This window comes from Lactuca virosa, chromosome 6 (genome assembly GCF_052849685.1).
Source record: "Lactuca virosa cultivar CGN04683 chromosome 6, Lactuca_virosa_CGN04683_v6, whole genome shotgun sequence".
Classification (NCBI taxonomy): Eukaryota; Viridiplantae; Streptophyta; class Magnoliopsida; order Asterales; family Asteraceae; genus Lactuca; species Lactuca virosa.
Genome location: NC_136431.1, coordinates 74,720,062 through 74,738,602, shown reverse-complemented (window position 1 = coordinate 74,738,602; position 18,541 = coordinate 74,720,062). Strand labels below are relative to the sequence as shown.

Genomic DNA, 18,541 nt, shown 5'->3' with positions numbered 1-18,541 from the left:
CTGTGATTTATAATCCGGAAATTGAAAAAGAAGCAAGGCGTTTGGCGAAGGAAAAAAGAATAGAACGTGGTCAAATTTCAAATCCTCACGGGGATCCGGAGGTTGAAACCGCTTCATCAAGTGACACGGAACCCGATTCTAGCCCCGACGCTTGCCAAGAAATTCCCGAAACACCACCCTTACAACAAAATCCACCCATCATAGAACCAATCGCAATGGGGGACGAAGGAGAAGCTTCCAAAAGAACCTTGAGGCAAATGATGGAAACCGATGTTACCCAAACTCTAACCGGTATCAATTACCCCATTTTGGAAGGAGGTTCGGAATTGAAGTCAAGTTTAGTCCACCACCTTCCAACTTTTCATGGATTGGAGAATGAAGACCCTCATAAGCACTTGAAGATGTTCCACATTATTTGCACTAGCATGAAGCCACAAGGGCCAACCGATGACCAAATCAAGTTAAGGGCATTCCCCTTTTCATTGGTCGATAGATCAAATGATTGGTTATTCTATCTTCCACCGGGGTCAATCAACTCATGGACCGACATGGCAAGAGATTTTCTTGACAAGTTCTATCCCGCTTCAAGAGTTTCAAGTCCTAGAAATGAGATTTATGGAATCCGCCAAGGTCAAAATGAGACTTTACATGACTGTTGGGAGAGGTTCAACAACTTGTGCTATAGTTGTACACAACATCAAATCCCGGAACAACTCCTCATTCAACACTTCTATGAGGGATTATTGCCAATGGAGAGAAGACTAGTTGATGCCTCAAGTGGTGGAGACGTCTTTAGCAAAACTCCACAAAAAACAAGACAACTCTTCAACACCATAGCCGCAAATTCACAACATTTTGTCCCTCGCCAAGATATGAAGAGAGACACTCAACAAAAAGTCAATGAAGTGGGGACATCAAACCTAGAGTCTCAAATCAAAGATTTAACATCCGTTGTTCAAAAGCTAGCCATGGGACAAACTCCACAAGTGATGCTTTGTGTAATATGTGCAATAATGGGACACCCTACGGATATGTGTCCCATTCTCCAAGAAGATGCGGAACACGTGAATGCCACGGGAGAATTCCAAAATTACCACAATAAACCATCCGGTTACCAAAATGCTTACAATTCAAGTTGGAAGCCAAATCCCAATATGAGCTACAACCCAAGACCATTGCCCCAAAATGTTTTGGTTAGACCCTCCTACCCACCACAACAACCTCATTACCAACACCCACAACCACACTATCAATCCAAACCACCCCCTCCACATCATCACCAACAACCTCCTCAATCCCAACCAAGTAGCTTCGAAATGTCTCTTGAAAACATTGTCAAATCCTTAGCCACTAGTACCCAACAATTCCAAAAAAGAGACAAGGACTAGTATCTCCAACCTTGAGGCACAAATGGGTGATATAGTTACATCTATAAGCAAGTTGGAGTCCCGTGGCAAACTACCTTCTCAAACCGAAAAGAACCCAAATGTCAATGTAGTGACTTTGAGAAGTGGTAAACAAACAGGAGAGAGTAGTTCCAAGAAAAAGTTAAAGGAATATGAGGAAGAAATTGAGATCACTCCCATTGAGGATCCCATTGTCAAGAATGACACACAAGCCGGAGTTCCAAAGAAGACTACCCCTCTAGTGAATCCAATAGCCACTCAGCTGCCATTTCCATCCCAATGTGCAACTTCAAAGAAGAATATGGAGGAAAAAGAGATTTTGGACACCTTCCGAAAGGTGGAAGTAAATATCCCTTTACTTTATGCAATTAAACAAATTCCTAGATATGCAAAATTCTTGAAGGAACTTTGTACCAACAAGAGGAAGTTGAAGGGAAATGAGAAAATCTCAATGAATGAAAACGCATCCGCGGTCTTACAAAGGAAACTTCCACCAAAGTGCAAAGATCCGGGAATGTTTACAGTTCCTTGCAAGATTGGGGATGTCACTTTTAGTAGTGTCATGGTTGATCTTGGTGCTTCTATCAATGTCATGCCCTATTCGGTATATGAATCATTGAATGGCGGGACTTTAAGTGAAAGCGGTGTCATAATGTCACTTGCAGATAATTCAAGTGTCTTTCCTAGAGGTGTTTTAGAAGATGTTTTGGTGCAAGTGAACCAATTGGTCTTTCCGGCGGATTTCTATGTGATTGATTTAGAACAACAAGTGTCCTCCAAGTCGGCTCTAATTTTACTTGGGAGACCATTTTTGAAGACGGCTAGGACGAAAATCGATGTGTATGCGGGAAGCTTAACAATGGAGTTTGATGGAGAAACAATAAGTTTTAATATCTACCATGCTATGAGAATCCTAGTGATGTTTCATCCTTGTATTTTGTTAATGTTGTTGAACCATTAACCCAAGAATTGTTTGAGTTGTCCAATGGTGACATGTTGGAGATGATTTTGAGAAAAGGATTTGATTGTGGAAAATTAGCCAAGAAGTTGAAGCTCTACTCATTAGACTCGGAAGTTGAAAGATTGGTTAACAATTTAGAGATCAAGTAAACTACTCAATTCAATGTGAAGCAATCTGAATTACCTCAAACTCATACAAGATTGACACACTCCCTTGTTTAACCACTGAAACTAGAATTGAAAGTTCTACCTCGTCACTTGAAGTATGTGTACTTGGGAAACAACAAGACTCTTCCGATTATCATTTCAACTCACTTAACCGAATGTGAAGAAGAGCAACTCCACAAGGTGTTGAAGGAACATAAAGAAGCAATAGGTTGGGCAATTGCGGATATCAAGGGATTGAGGCCCTCCACTTATATGTACAAGATTTTGATGGAGGATGAATGCAAGCCAAGTCGGGATGCGCAAAGAAGGTTGAATCCGTAATTGATGGAAGTTGTCAAGAAAGAGATATTGAAGCTCCTTGATGCGGTAATGATCTATCCAATCTCGGATAACAAGTGGGTGAGCCCGGTGCAAGTTGTGCCAAAGAAGTTGGGATTGGTGTATAGTGCCATCAGATGCAAGTAATTTAGTAAAAGCATGTAAAGTATATTCCCATCCTAAATCACAACGAAAGCATTTTATGACAGCCGACTGTTGATGTTAGGTGCATTTCATGCACCTATTTTGTGTACATATGTCATCTTGAGTGTTTTATTTATAAGCTAAAATCATGCATTTTTATATATTTTCGGTTATTTCTAGTCTATCGAGGGTACGTTTTCACTTCCACACTTTATGTTGTTTTTTAGGTATATTTGAGGATCAGGATGCTCTTTGGGGACCTAAAGGAAGCTCAAGGAAAAAACTTGGAAGCAAATGGAACAAAAAGAAAGAGGTTGAAAAAATCGAGACGGGCCAAAAATTGAATTTCACCGAGGGCGTGTGAAGCTGTCAAAAATAGGCATGTAATTCCACAAGGGGCGTTTTGACCAGCTCTCTATCGATTGACTTCTTTCCACACAAGGCGTGTAGATTTGCATTGATTTCACCCAGGAGCGTGTGGAATCCCAAAAAGGAAAAACTCAACATCGTACTTTATTAGACAGTCTGATAAAAGCAACATACTTACCCACCACCCAGGGGCGTGTAGATCCCAAAACTGCCTTTTGGCAGTTTTTTCTGATGATTTGTTACGAGATTTTTAGGGCTTTTCAGGATTATCTGTCACCCAAGATGAGTTGGATGCGATTTTTACCAAAAGTTCTTACTAGGGTTCATTTGGAAATAATTTGGAAACAATTTATTTTATATTTGTAAGCAACTTTAGTACTTTAGTTTCAATTTTAAACTTGTTGATTCTGTTATAGTCAAGTGTGGCTAGAACCCTAGTTTATCCAACTTTATGTTTTGACTTCTTGGTTATGAATTCAATTTCTATCTAGTGAATTTGATTTTTTTAATCGAATGTTTGATTCTAATTTTAGGTCTTATTGTCCGTTTGAGTTAGGGTTAGGTGATTTAAGTTATCTAATTGCAAAACCCGTAATTGTTTTATGAATTAGACTAGGTAACAAACACTAAACTGATTTCCATTGAATGAATTTAGTGTAAATTTTCACACTCTTACGCTTCCAAGCTTATGAGAAGTATTGGATTTTGTTGGGAACATTCACATTAAAGATAATGCAACATTTTGATTCCTATCTAAGAGCTTATTTAGACTTAAATTAGAAGCTTATTTTGAATTTGACAACCTGGTGAATGAGAAGTATTAGAGCTTGTTAATACTTCTAAGTAACTACTTAGGTAGAATTGAGTAAATATCATGTCTTCTTTGAATCAAATTAAATTGGTACTTGGAAGTATTAACAAGATCTAATACAGTAATACTTACCATTCACCAAGTTATCAAATTCAAAATAAGCTCTTTGAAAGTAACATAACCTTCTAATTTAAGTATGAATAAGCTTTTAGATAGAAATCAAAAGGTCACATTAAGTTTTTGTGTGAATTTTCCCAACAACACCAAATACTCCTCACAAGCTCGGAAGCGTAAGAGTGTGTGAGTAAGATTTACACTAAAATATCGTTGAAAATAATGCACGCACAAGCGCTGCTACTTCTATGTACATATTTGATTAAACTTTTCTTTGGCATTCAAGATTAGGCCATCTTAATTTTCGTTCATTGCAAAGAATGATAAACCTTGGAATATTAGTTAAAAGTTTGTTGAACAAACAAACAAAATGTGAAATTTGTACATAATCAAAATTCACAAATCATCCTTATAAATCTATTGAGAAATCAAATGTTGTACTTGGTTTAATTCATAGTGAATTGTGTGACATTAAGTCAACCCCAACATATGGAGGAAATAATTATTATATACCATGTATAGATTATTGTAGAAAATTTTGTTATGTTTATTTAATGCACACAAAAGATGAAGCCTTAAATAAATTTGAAATTTATAAGGCTGAAGTTGAAAATCAACTTGATAAAAAGATCAAAAATCTTAGATCTGATAGAGGAGGTGAGTATGAGTCAAACGATTTTTAGAATTTTGTTCTACTCATGAAATAGTGCATCGAACTACAACCCATTATACTCGACAACAAAATGAAATTGTTGAAAGGAAGAATCGAACATTAAAAAATATGACACATTCAATGTGATTACTTTTGGAGCACCTCATAAATTTTTGGGGTGAAGCATGTCTTGCTGCAAATAACATCTTAAATAACATTCCTCATAAGAAATCCCTCAATATCCTTATGAATTATGGAAAGGAAAATTACCATCATACAAAGTGATGAAAATGTGGGGGGGTCTTGTTAAAGTTCAAGTTCCTTTTCCTAAGAAAACTAAACTTGGACCAAAAACTATTAACTGTGTATTTCTTGGTATTGCAAGAAATAGCATGGCATATAGATTTTGGGTTTATAATTCAAATTCAGATATTCATCAAAACACAATCATTAAATCTATAGATGATGGATTCTTTGAAACGATATTTCCTTATAAAGATATGAATGTATCTACATCAAGGAAACGATTGTTTGATGATGTTCAAAAACACTTTGAAGTAGTCAAGAATGTACAACAGTTTGGTGACATCACTTCTAAGGCTCATAAGCCAACTCAAGAGCCTCGAAGAAGTAAACACAGTTGTCAAATACTTTGGACCTGATTATACGACATTCTCCATTAACAATGAGTCTCATACATATAAGGTTGCTATTGAATCATCAGAAGCTCGGTGTTGGAAATAAGCTATAAAAAGTAAGGATGATTCAATTTTACAAAATAATACATAGACATTGGTTGATTTGCCTCATGGGCAAAAACCAACAGGTCATAAATGGATCCTCAAACGAAAACTCAAAACAAATGGTATTATAAAAAATATAAGGCTCGTTTCATAGCCAAGGGTTTTTGGTAAAAGGAAGGTCAAGATTTCTTTGATACTTATTCATGAGTAACACGAATTACATTTATTAGGATGTGACATCTCCAATTTCACGACCAGAATAGACCGATTTATTTATGCTTATTTAAAATCAGAATATTCTTTTTAAAGAATAATATTGCGGAATTTGTTACCAATAACATGATAAATCGTACATCTAGTTCCTGTCATACCAAAAACTCAAGGCCTCTCTCATCTATTTCATCTTTCATCTACCTATCTCCACCCAATATATTTATAGGTATAAATATACATATACAGTTTAAATCAAGTAAAACATGTATAACTCGTACATTTAGCATAGATATTCGGAACATAAATAATAGGCACATATAACATGTAATTATCTTAAATACTTCATATCTATGTTTAATATGAAAGTAACTATGCACTCACTTATTAAAGTGATGCATCGAAACTCAGACAACGTTTTGCTTCTAGCAACTTACTTTCCATTTACGTAACCTAGTATCATTATCACTAAATTTTAGTCTAATATTCTATATGACTAAAATAGTCTCGACCTATCAATAATTCCAATGAATATTGATAGTTCTATAAAATAAGGATCAACCAGTCAGGATAGTTGGGAGGCAACATCATTTCGGCATATAGCCTCTGAAATCCAACAACCAAGCCAACATGACCATTCTAGTCACCTCTTCCGTAAGTAGATCAATCAGTATTGCAACTTGGAATTATTGATAGTTCTTATTTATAGGTTCATAATAACGACTTATGACTATAAATATAAGTTACACTGAAAAGACTAGAGGGTAGCTTAACTTACAGAGATTCTTGATAAAAACCGGAATCTAAGCGGGCAGAATACTGACTCGGGAACTCCTACTCGAAGGTTACTAGCTACGCACTCAGGGGTTGTAGAGCTTCACGGTAGACTAAAAACTAGGGAAGTTTGGGGCCAATTTTGAGAGAAACTCGAGATATTGAACTGGAGAGGTTTGGAGAGAAAATAAGGCAAGGCAGGTATTTATAGGGCCAAATCCGGAGATGCACTCCACGCACATGACCATTCGTCTTTATGTAAATTACTGTGACAAATACATTTATATTAAATAATATAAACATGCATGTGTTATCATTCATATTTATATAGATTATATGCTTGTTATAGGAAGCAATATAGATGTCATCAATCAAACTAAACACGTGCTAAGATCTTCATTTGGTATGGAAGATATGGGAGCGGTAGATGTTATATTGGGAATCCAAATTCAAAGGAATTTAGAGGGATATGTTCTAAACCAATCACATTATGTGGAAAAAAATACTTAGATGGTTTGGTCATTTTGATGATAAACCTATAGTTACACATTTTGACCCATCAACTCGTCTTAAGAAAAATCAAGTAGATGATGTATCTCAATTGGAAATACATAATTTCTTGGTAAGTTGATGTATTTGATGAATTGTACACGACCAGATTTAGCACACAATGTGAGCCGACTTAGTTAGTATTTAAGTAATACAGGACGTGATCAATAGTTTACACTAGTATAGTCGGTGTTCGCTATCTATACTCCGCTAGATAACTCAACATCTAGTACCTGTCGTACTTAAAAGTCGAGGCCTCTCTCATCTAATTCATTTCTTATCTACCCATCTCTACCTAATATATTTACAAGTATAAAAATACATATACAGTTTAAATCAAGTAAAACATATATAAATCCTTCATCTAGCATAGATATCTGGAACACATATAATAGGAACATATAGCATGTAATTATCTTAAATACTTCATATCTATGTGTATGATAAAAGTAACTATGCACTCAATTGTTAAAGTGATGCGTCGAAACCCGGACAACGCTTTGCTTCTAGCAACTGGCTTTTCCTTTGACGTAACCTAGTATCATTATTATTAAGTCTTGGTCTAATATTCTATGTGACTAAAATAGTCTAGACATATCAATCATTCCAAAGAATATTGATGGTTCTATAAAATAAGGATCAACCATTTAGGACACTTGGGAGGCATGACCATTTCGGCGTATAGCCTTTCTGAAATCCAACAACCAAGCCAACATGACCATTCTAGTCACCTCTCCCGTAAGTAGATCAATCAATATTATAACTTAGAATTACTGATAGTTCTTATTTATAGGTTCATAATAACGACTTGTGACTATAAATCTAAGTTACACTAAAAAGACTAGTGTGTAGCTTAACTTATAGAGATTCTTGATGAAAACCGGAATCTAAGTGGGCAGAATACTGATTTGGGAACTCCTACTCGAAGGTTACAGCTATCTAAGCACTCAGGGTTGTAGAGCTTCACCGCAGACTAAAAACTAGGGAAATTTGGGGCCAATTTTGAGAGAAACTCGAGATATTGAACTGGAGAAGTGTGGAGAGAAAATGAGGCAAGGCATGTATTTATAGGACCAAATTCGGAGATGTGTGTCGTATATAGGACCATGCTCACCGCACACATGAGCCTGGTGTGGTGCCACGTGTTGGATTATGTCTGGTGTTGTGTGGCCTCTTCTAGAAGCATGCGTTCCGCACACGCGCGCGAGCCGATTTTTTGATTTTCAAAATTGCATAACTTCGTCATACGAACTCTATTTTTGACGTTCTTTATATCCATGTGTAGTTATCGATGGGATATACTACTTTCATTTAGACTCCATTGGCTAACTTTGACTTTATTTATAAACATGGTTCCCAAAACATCAAATCATAAATCAGAGTATCCCAAGATCAAAGCTCATAAAATCTGAAGGATATGCACGATCAAGCCTTTGCCTTCCCCATGTCCTATGAAGTACCTGAAACCATAACAACCAAACCGTAAGCCAAACCTTAACGAGTTCCCCTAAAATACCACCACACACAACAAATATTAGTATGCATGTTGGGTCCACAGTCATCGAACCGGATTACCCCTTAGCCCATAACATGAGTATGGCTTGCCGTTCAGGCCCACAGCTCATGTTTGGATTGCTCCCGAGCCCACATCATAAGTATGGCTTGCTCTCAGGTTTGTTGGCTTCTGTACAAAGCAGTATTACCTTAATCCAACCGCACTATGTCGACATATGCAACATATAAAGCCTATAATAACAAACAAATAATCATGGAGATCTAATAGATCACTAAAGCATAGTAACATCCTATTCACCAGGATACATAACCTGGTGGGCTTGCATTGGTACCTTCAACCCACAAGTACAGTGAGGAAAACCCACCTCAATGTCAGGAAGATAGTTGAACTGAATACTACTCCAACTAATGACTCTACGGGTAACTAGTACAGCACCCAGGGACCAAGCCTCAATCTAGTATTCAAAATATCCCAAATGACCAAAAGTAAAGTCAAAGTTAACCTCAATTGACCTCCACATCGTGTCCATCCTTCGACCACGTCGTGGCTGATGGGTTTAACCCGATTAGGACACGGTCTCGGATAAATCCAAATTTGTACCAAAATACATAGCCACACTATGGCCCCAAACCATCATGTCGTGACAGAGACATTCTCAAAACAGTTGCGCAAAACCCTTCGCCACATCGTGGCACCCTACTACCACGTTATGGGAGAACGTCTGAAGGAAGATTTTTTTCCAAGGTCCTTAATCCGTAAAGCCTTTTACCCAGACTTTCTAGAAAACATCTAGGGGTTTTATTGATCCCTAAAAATGTAAACTGTCACAACCAGGAATTCTGATACCTTGTAAAACCCTTAACAAAGATAACATTGTAGTTAAAGCTTGGAAAACATGTATGATGCTTGTTCAATGATCACAAAAATTCCATCAAATACTCTACACAAACATTCAAGTAGTCAACAAAGGATGGAAACCTTAAAAATCCCGGTTCAAGTCCATTTTGGACTAGGATTTTCTTATTGGGCCTAATGGACCCATAAGCTTCCAATTTGACTATTTTGGGCTTAGAACTCTTATATGGGCTCTAATTGGACCCACTTTCTTTTATTTTAATATATTGGGCCATAATGGGCCTAGAATGAAATAAATACTCTTATTGGGCCATAACAAATTTAATTAGCCCTAAAGGGCCATAAAACTCATACTTTGATGTATATTGGGCCCATATCTTGGACTTAAGCACTCAAGGCCCAAACCCTCTCCTCTCTTCTCTCTCTCTCAGCCCAAGTAAAAAAAAAGGGAAATTAGAGGATAAGGAGGATTAGCCACCTCCTTATTACCTTTGGGTATCCATGCAAATCCCATATTTCCATGCATGTCAACTCAATTATCTCTCTTCTCCCTCTCCTTTCTATCCTCGGCCGAAGACACACACCCACACACACATTACATCCATCTCTCTAAAACAAACTCTCTCAAGAACACACCACCACTTCTTCACTTCTCCTTCAAAATTTTCGAGATTAAGAGCTTTTCAAGGAGGTTATTCCACAAAAATCATCATCTTAGGTAAGTTGATGCTTGGATCCATGATCTAGATTCCTTGTTTTATCAAAAATCTCTTCTTAACTCATATAAACTCATGATCATCATCCTAGAAACCTCTAAGATCGAGATCCACCCAAGAAGGCTTGCTAGGACCAAAATTTCTTCATTTCTTCCTTCAAAATCGAAAACAACAAACAAAGGTGAGTTCATACCCCTCTATTTTCGATTTTCACAAGTTTTATGGGGCAGAATACAAGTAAAATGTGTAGATCTATGTGTATGTGTATGTTATGTATGATTTCATGTATGTATGTGTGATTTTATGTGTTTATGTGGTAAATATGTAACAAAAAGGGAAGAAATCTCGAGATCTATGGCACAAAAGAGGAAATAAACATGATCTAATATACTTTTTATTAAACAAGTCAAGAAAAGTTTCTAGCTTAAGTCATAATAAACAAAATGCAACATAAAACTCATTTTTGGGCTAAATTTGTCAAATAATTAAAACTCGAGTTCAAAGTTGTCATTCACGGACTAAAAGAGTCAAAACAGTAAAAATAAATGTTTTTATGAATATCATACTCTTAAAAGTGCTAGAAATGTAATTTGTAGCTTAATGGGCCAATTTTTGGGCTTTTCGGCCCATTGAGCCAAAAATTGCGAAAAATATAATTTTCAAGGGATTGAAATGATAAACTTCTCAAAACAAAGGTAAAAGGGTAAACAAAACCAATTCAGGGGTTAAAATGATTTTTTTTCCAAATAAGGATAAAAAATGTAAACTTTTTGGATTTTGGGCCAAAATAGTAAAAGTTGCGAAAAGTGTGGACTTTAACTGAAAAACTCTTTACTGGAGGGGCTGAAACTGTCAAAGAGTAAATTTTGCACTAAAAACATCACTTAAACAAGTCTATGGGTCAAAAATGTAAAGAAAATGGTTTAAGGGCCTAAAATGTTTTTTTTAAATAAGGGACTAAAATTGTCATTTTATTAAAGAAGGGCTGAAAAGGGTCAAACTAATATTTTGAACCAGTTATTTTATTATTAAGATATTTAAGTCAAAAATACCAAACTACAACTCATGAAAATAGAAAGATGAATATACGTAAAATTTCAAATATCGTTACAACAACCAACCGGCCTCGTGCCGATACGGAATTAACAATCGTTCAATCAAACTTTCCAACAATTATACTATACCTAAAACAAGTAAATATTCAAATCCTTGGGCTTGAAAGTCTCAAATCATGCTTATTGGGCCTTCGTGACCCATTAACATAACTTTTGAGCCCAACGATGAAAATAAACGTTTATTGGGCCTCCTGTGACCCAATTACATGTTTAAGGGACCCTCAATGGCTTTCAAGTGCTATTGGGCCTCAGTGGCCCATTAGCATTGCTAGTAAGGTCCAAATAAATCAAATGCGAAATGGGCCAATGCGTCCTTCGTATAACCAACAGCCTTAAATAACACACGTAATTAGCAGGACCTTGTAATCCTCTTCTCCTCGTTTGTTAGGCTTACCTTCAATTCAAGTAAACAAATACAGGTCGGTAATCAATAGTAATCAATTCCGTTTGGATTAAGTGAGTAATAACGGGCGACACCTCTAAGGGTCGTTCGTAGTCTGTAGTTATAATCAAAGTCTCCTGGAAGGAGAGCGAGAGTTTGTGTATAGATCTATACGGGGGTGACTCCCCCACACCTCAGCTGTTCGCTACAGTTTGACTCGGCCAGTCTAGGGTGACAAAATCTTAAGATCAATTCCGGCGTTCATTAGGATGCCAAGACAGACGAACTAGTCATTATTATGCATGGTTATAACGACTCACAAAATTAAATAAATCCAATACTATCCGAGTAATCAAGGAAGAGTAATCAAAATCACTCGTGTGGCGGTATAACAATTTGAACCAATTATATTATGTTATCGGAAAACATCGGGTTTTTCGAGGAAATCAACACCACTCGCTTGTATTTTCAATATAATGCAAAATTTCCCATTTATACACGTTTTGAAATCATTCATGCACCAACTTATGGATCTTCACACTTCGGTATAAACAATTGTCTTTTCAGAAAATATCGGATTTTCTGGGTTTTATAAACTACACAAATCATTTTTATCACAACCCTGCTTATGAACTCACCAACATTTCATATGTTGACGTTTTCAAAATAACTTGTATTCTCAGGTAACAGGTAAGCTGAAGGGTAATATCAAGTATGTTAGGATGTTATGTTTTGAACACACTCGAACAATTGATGCTATGGATATGTAATATTTAAACAATGTACTGGATGTGAGCAATGTCAATCGTTATGTATTAATGCATGGTGAAGTTTATGTTGTGTTTCATGTATAATCATTGTGATGATATTCAATTTAAGTCACGCGAGCCCTCGGACGTTTCCGCCGTCTGGTTCGGGGGTGTGACAGGTTGGTATTAGAGGTCTGTTTATAGTGAACTAGCATATCTAACCACACATTGATATGCTACTATAAACCAAAGAGGGACAAAAACAACTCTGAACAAAACAAATAAAACACATCGATAAAACATCTTTACTTGTGCGATATAGGAAAAAGAACATAATACCAAATCAAATAAGATGATACCGACATCTCGGTTGAGTCAGGACTGTTCCTAGTTGTATTAAGGGGATGGATGTAGCCTGATCAACTACATTTTTCTCCAAGGTACAACTATCATATGCCCCGGGGAAACCTCGATGGTCGGTAAACCTAAAAACATACCCCTTTGTTACCAAGAAAAGAACATCAACTCAATTTACATAATAATTAAAACATCTTAGGAGTAATAATAGTTTATTCATATACCTCCTCTCAGTCACCATGGAAGGGGAGCACCAGGGCATTCAGTTTCATCAGGCCTTAGTGGCCCATAGAATGATCGAGGACGAACCCGAGGGAGATCAAGGGGAGCACACGACGTTGGGCCCGACGAGTACACAGACACGGACAACGAGTTTGATGGGACCGATGACGACATGGAGGAAGAACAAGACACAAATGAGGAGTCCGTCACACCACCTACCAGCGAGACGCATCAGAAACCCCCTGCCCCACCAGGAAATTCCACAAGAAAGAATCGTTCTCCGGAAGCTGAGATTGCCGCTTTGCGGCAACATCTATTCACCATGGAAGCACGAGCGGTGCAGGCCAACCAGGAAAGAGACGAAGTCATTGGAGAAATGACAGAGATGGCCCAGTTGTTGGCACAACATTTTTGTATATGACCTCACTACCGCCGTCGAGCGCTCCTTAGAGTGTTAGGACTAGTCATATCTATCTTTAGTATTATGCTTATATGATCTATGCTATGTACCATCGACTCTATGTTTAAGTGATTACACTACTCATGGAGTCGTTATGCTGCCGAACTTGCACCACTTATGTATGCTCCTTCGAGCAAATTTTCATGTATCAAAGTACGGATATTATTAATGGAAAATTTTATGTGCTCTATTGTGATGTTGTTATGTGTTATGTATCCATGATTGCATGTTAACATGTGAAACTACTTAAGTACACGCAATACACCTAGTTTATAGGACCACAAACTCACAAAAATCTTAGGCACTCAACATCTTTCCGTTCAATGACAGAAAGATGCCTCAACGACCAACCCGTGGAAACCCTGGACCAACCCCACCCGAAGTTAACTCAGCTGCATTCCAAGCAGCTGTATCTGTTGCGGTCACCGCAGCCATGGCGCAAATCCACCAAGGGAACAATGGTGGAGGCAATGGACAAGGGGCTGGAAGTTCGAACAACGGAATAAATCAAGGACCTACCAAGACGTTCTCTTACAAGGATTTCACCAATGCCAAGCCACGAACCTTTAATGGCACGGGTGGAATGATAACCCTAAAGAGATGGATGGAAAAGGTGGAATCGGTATTTGAGATATGTGAATGCCCCGAGGAGGTGAAAGTGAAGTTCGCCGCATGCACATTCGTTGACCAAGCTCTCACCTGGTGGAATGGACATGTGGAGGCCATGACTCTCCCTGTAGCCAACGCCATGCCATGGGCGGAGTTGAAAGAAATGCTGATGGCCGAGTACTGCCCGCGAGGCGAAATCCAGAAAATGGAGCAAGAGTTTTTTGGGTTTTGAGCATTCTAACACTCCTAAGTGTACATGCAACCCTAAATACCTTGGATCTATGTTTTCTCTATTATACATGCAAATATGAATATCCAAGGTATTATACTAACTAGCATACAAAAACTTTGATTCATATGAAATATAACAAGTTAGAATACATACCTCTTTGATGTAGAATGACTTCATGAAGCTTGAGTGCCTAGTGCCCCAAGTGTGACACCTCAAATGGTTCACACAACACCAAATACACTTGGAATAACTTGAGAGAACATACACACTTCATGAAAATCGGCTAGCCCTTTTTATCACTCTAGTGGCCGATTTTGTCAACAATAAGATGCTTATATAGTTAGTGACAATTAGGGTAAACCCTAATTGTCATGGCTTTCCATTTCCTTGGATCCATGGGTTCAAACATACCATGGAGCATCTTATGGGTTTTAGCCCAACTTGACAATCCATGGAGCATTAGCCCACTATACAAGTATGGGTGATTTACACAATCAACCCATATATTTAATTAGTCTTCTTTTGATCACTTAATTAATTCTAGATTAATTCTTGATCAATACTAATTAAATAATATTATTAATATATTATAACTTATAATAATAACAAACCTTAAGTGTTATTTCTCTCATTATAGTCTATCCAAATGCATGATGCCATGCAACCCAAATGGACCATGCCGGGTCGGGTCAAGTCTTACCAATTATAGTTATGGACTTAGACATTAATCAAACAGTCTCCCACTTGGATAAGTCTAAAACTATTATTGCGTGTGACTTCAAGAACCGACTGGCAATCGTAGCTCTCAAAAGCTTCCGTCGAACTCTGACCTTGCCGATGATCTCTGACCTTTGTCAATGACTTGTCCATTAGATAAGGGATCATATATTCCTCCATTCTAGATATCATATAGACTGAGACATGGATTATCAATCATTCTCTCTGTCCATTTGTTGTTTCCCGATTTCCGATTTATGATGACTGACTGATTGAACAAATCAAATCAGTCCTGGCTTGGCCAAGCACTCACATGTGTCATCGCTAAATCATCGAGGGGCCCACAGATATCGCTTTTATCCCGAAGGTAAACGGAATGGATAAACTTCGACTCATATGGCTTGTTCTACTACTTGTTGAATCATACACAAAGGCACGTTTTATAACATCGAGTTACCAATGCGTTTTCGTGAAATCAATGTATAATCAACTCATAGTAACAACTCATATCTCTAGGTTTTAAGAATATAAGATATTATCGTCTCATGATCACTCGTGATAAAATCCATGAAGTGATTCAAATGAGCGTGGGTTGAATCCAATACTCAGAACTTATGAGCACTCATGAGTGTTGTAGCACCGCTTTGTCCAACATCTTAGGACTCTACAAGCCAACCCATGACAGTCTTGATTCATATCTACTTCCACCATATGACCGACTGTGGATAGTTTGAATAACTTAGTCATTCAGGAAGAATGACCTAGTTTATTCTGGAAGTCAAAACATGCAAAATGAAACACAAGAATAAGTGAATCAAATATGGTATCAAACCCTATGAATATAAATAGACCACTTTTATTTATCACCATACTGATTACTCATTATTTCATTGTTTCGGTTTTATCAACTTTATACCTGAATTAAAAACACTAGTTGTCCCATGCTCCAAGCATGTACACTATGTTTTTCTAAACAATAGCTTTGCCATACACCAAGTATGCACTCTATGTTTGTCTATGATCCTTACTTTGTGAAATAATCCAATTGAACATAATTTCAATGATTCTACTTTCACACTCCCAAATCCTTATCGAAAAATGTGAGAATTTCAAATTCCTATCATTTATCGAAATCTGTTTAGATTTTAAACTTATATGCACTGACCCTCCTGTAATGAATATGTACAAAGTCACAAAGACTTGTCAACAGTCATTATAAGGTATTCCAATGGAGATCAACTCCATGGAAACTAAGTCTCATATTCAAAGTACATTGCTTTGGACATGCTTCTTGCATTTAGTTTTCTAATCTTACACAGATAACTTCCACCTATGGAGACAACTCCATATTCTCATTTTGACTATCACTTCTGAATAAGAGATGCCTCTTTTCAGAATATGTCAATATGGTCCTTCTAAAATTAGCACTATACTTCCAACTGTCCCTGAGCAACCAATCTTTGGTAAACCTCAGATTGTCCTCGACAATTGCTTAATCATTTTAGTCATATCCAATTCTAGACCTTTTCCCTTCTTAATGCCTCTGGGCATTTGGAAAAATTTAGAAATGACAAATATTATAACACATGCAATCGATCCTGTACCCAAAGCAAATGGTACACGATTCATGATGTCTCACATAAAGACATGATTCTAGACCAGTCTTTTGCTACAATATTTTTATTTGCCATGTTTTCAAAATTTGACTATGAAGAGGGATGCCGTAATCATAATCGAATTTTGAGAACGCAATATATAGAATTTCCTTAAGTTGAACCAATCCAACATGAAATTCATATATATATTCTTGACTAAAGATGATTAAGGTCTCAATCTAAACCTTTAGAACTGAAATGAAGTATATCCTCTCCCTTATTTATAGCAAAACAACTTTTTCAATCCCTGCAGCCTCACGAATTGAAACTTTTGTTTTCTATAATTAACATTGCTAACTTGCAACACTAACAATAATTATCATGCTCCCACTAACATGATGATTATTAGCATAACACTTATGCTCCCACTAGCTTTGACATGTACTCAGAAATCAGCTGGACTTCTAGAAATCAATACTTTATTGACTTTCTTACCAAAGTTCAGATTTCTGATACGAGATGCTTTGATAAAACTTTATCAAAATCATACACCTTTCCTTAGATAGCATGCATGTGTGTCTAAACAATTTCGGAACTATGAAAAGGGATGCCGTAATCATAGTCTCAATTGTTTAGACCTTTTGCCATCTGCTTCAAATCTACTTGGTGGAAGTGTTTCCTCACCATCATTTTCATGAATCGGAGAGAAACCTTATGACCCTTATATTTTATGGTGTATGTGTTCTTATCCATGTGAATCGTCAAAACCATAGTCACAAGACAAGGATAATGACAAATCCAAACTCATATGGACTGAACTTATGCAATCTTAACTTCTTGCCACCTGGCAGTACAGGGCCTGCCATTGCTTCCAAGTTGTTATGCAACCAATTGAGAATTTTCAGAACTCCTATGCAAAGCCAACTTTAACTGGAATGGGCACAGAATATGTCAACACGATAGGTTATAAACCTCAAGTCGTGTGCTAGTGAAGAACCTCAGGTTTTATTCTTGATTAGTTCTTGAAATTCTTTTTAGGATCTTTAAGACTCCCACTGTCCTCTTGACATATAAGACTATCTTGCCAAATATTCAAGAGATAGTACGGATTCTTTATCAAGAGAAACACTTCACACAATTGGCCTTAGTTGGTCTTTGTTTTATCCAAAACATCACAACTTACCAATTTCAAATGTACAAGAGTAGGACACTTTTACTCTTACATTTGACAAGTGTTTTAAACCTTTCTTTAAGATATGTCACTCAAGTTACAATCTTGGAGTATGACTCTAAGAATTGTTTTGGAACGAAGTATGACTCATCTTCCTGATCTAACCATTTCAACAATTCATGACTCCTCTTCTTAGTCATAAGAATGCACTAAGATGACCTTTAGAGGACTAATTGTGATATGATTTCTAAATCATTAAGATGATCACAAACATGATACTAAAGTACTCTCCCATCTTTTCAGATTTGAGAAACTTTTATCTTTCTGCCTAATTTGATTCTTCCCACTCGTTCTGCCATACATTGAGACTTTTCCAATGTTTCAGAATTATACTTAAACTTGTAAGTATAACCATATTTACTAAACTTTAGTAAATCATGACGAATAGTCTTATCGATCTTTGTGGTGGACTTGACCAGTGCACAAGAATGTGTACTCGATCCCTTTAGTCCTTCACTTGACTCACACATCCATGTGAACAAGTAATTAGTCTTGATTTTCCAATGCTTGAAGGTTCTCATTCATCATACTATTCAACTTGCATGATTCCAAGTTTCGGTCCAATTG

At 36.9% G+C, this 18,541-nt stretch overlaps 1 protein-coding gene across 1 annotated transcript; it reads left to right on the top strand.

The window, feature by feature from the left end:
- The first annotated feature begins 1,410 nt into the window (after positions 1–1,410).
- On the top strand, positions 1,411–2,855 carry LOC145121641 (uncharacterized). Its single transcript, XM_079057356.1, has 3 exons — positions 1,411–2,290; positions 2,374–2,492; positions 2,631–2,855. The coding sequence occupies exons 1-3, from the start codon at positions 1,411–1,413 to the stop codon at positions 2,853–2,855; spliced, it is 1,224 nt and encodes a 407-aa protein (XP_078913482.1).
- The last annotated feature ends 15,686 nt before the right edge of the window (positions 2,856–18,541 follow it).

Bases quoted from the DNA above. Each gene is read 5' to 3' on its own strand.
- LOC145121641 (XM_079057356.1), top strand. From the start codon at position 1,411: ATGGGTGATATAGTTACATCTATAAGCAAGTTGGAGTCCCGTGGCAAA. The intron at 2,291-2,373 runs GTTTTAATATCT...CATTAACCCAAG, and splicing joins GTTTGATGGAGAAACAATAA to AATTGTTTGAGTTGTCCAAT. The intron at 2,493-2,630 runs GTTAACAATTTA...CGTCACTTGAAG, and splicing joins ACTCGGAAGTTGAAAGATTG to TATGTGTACTTGGGAAACAA.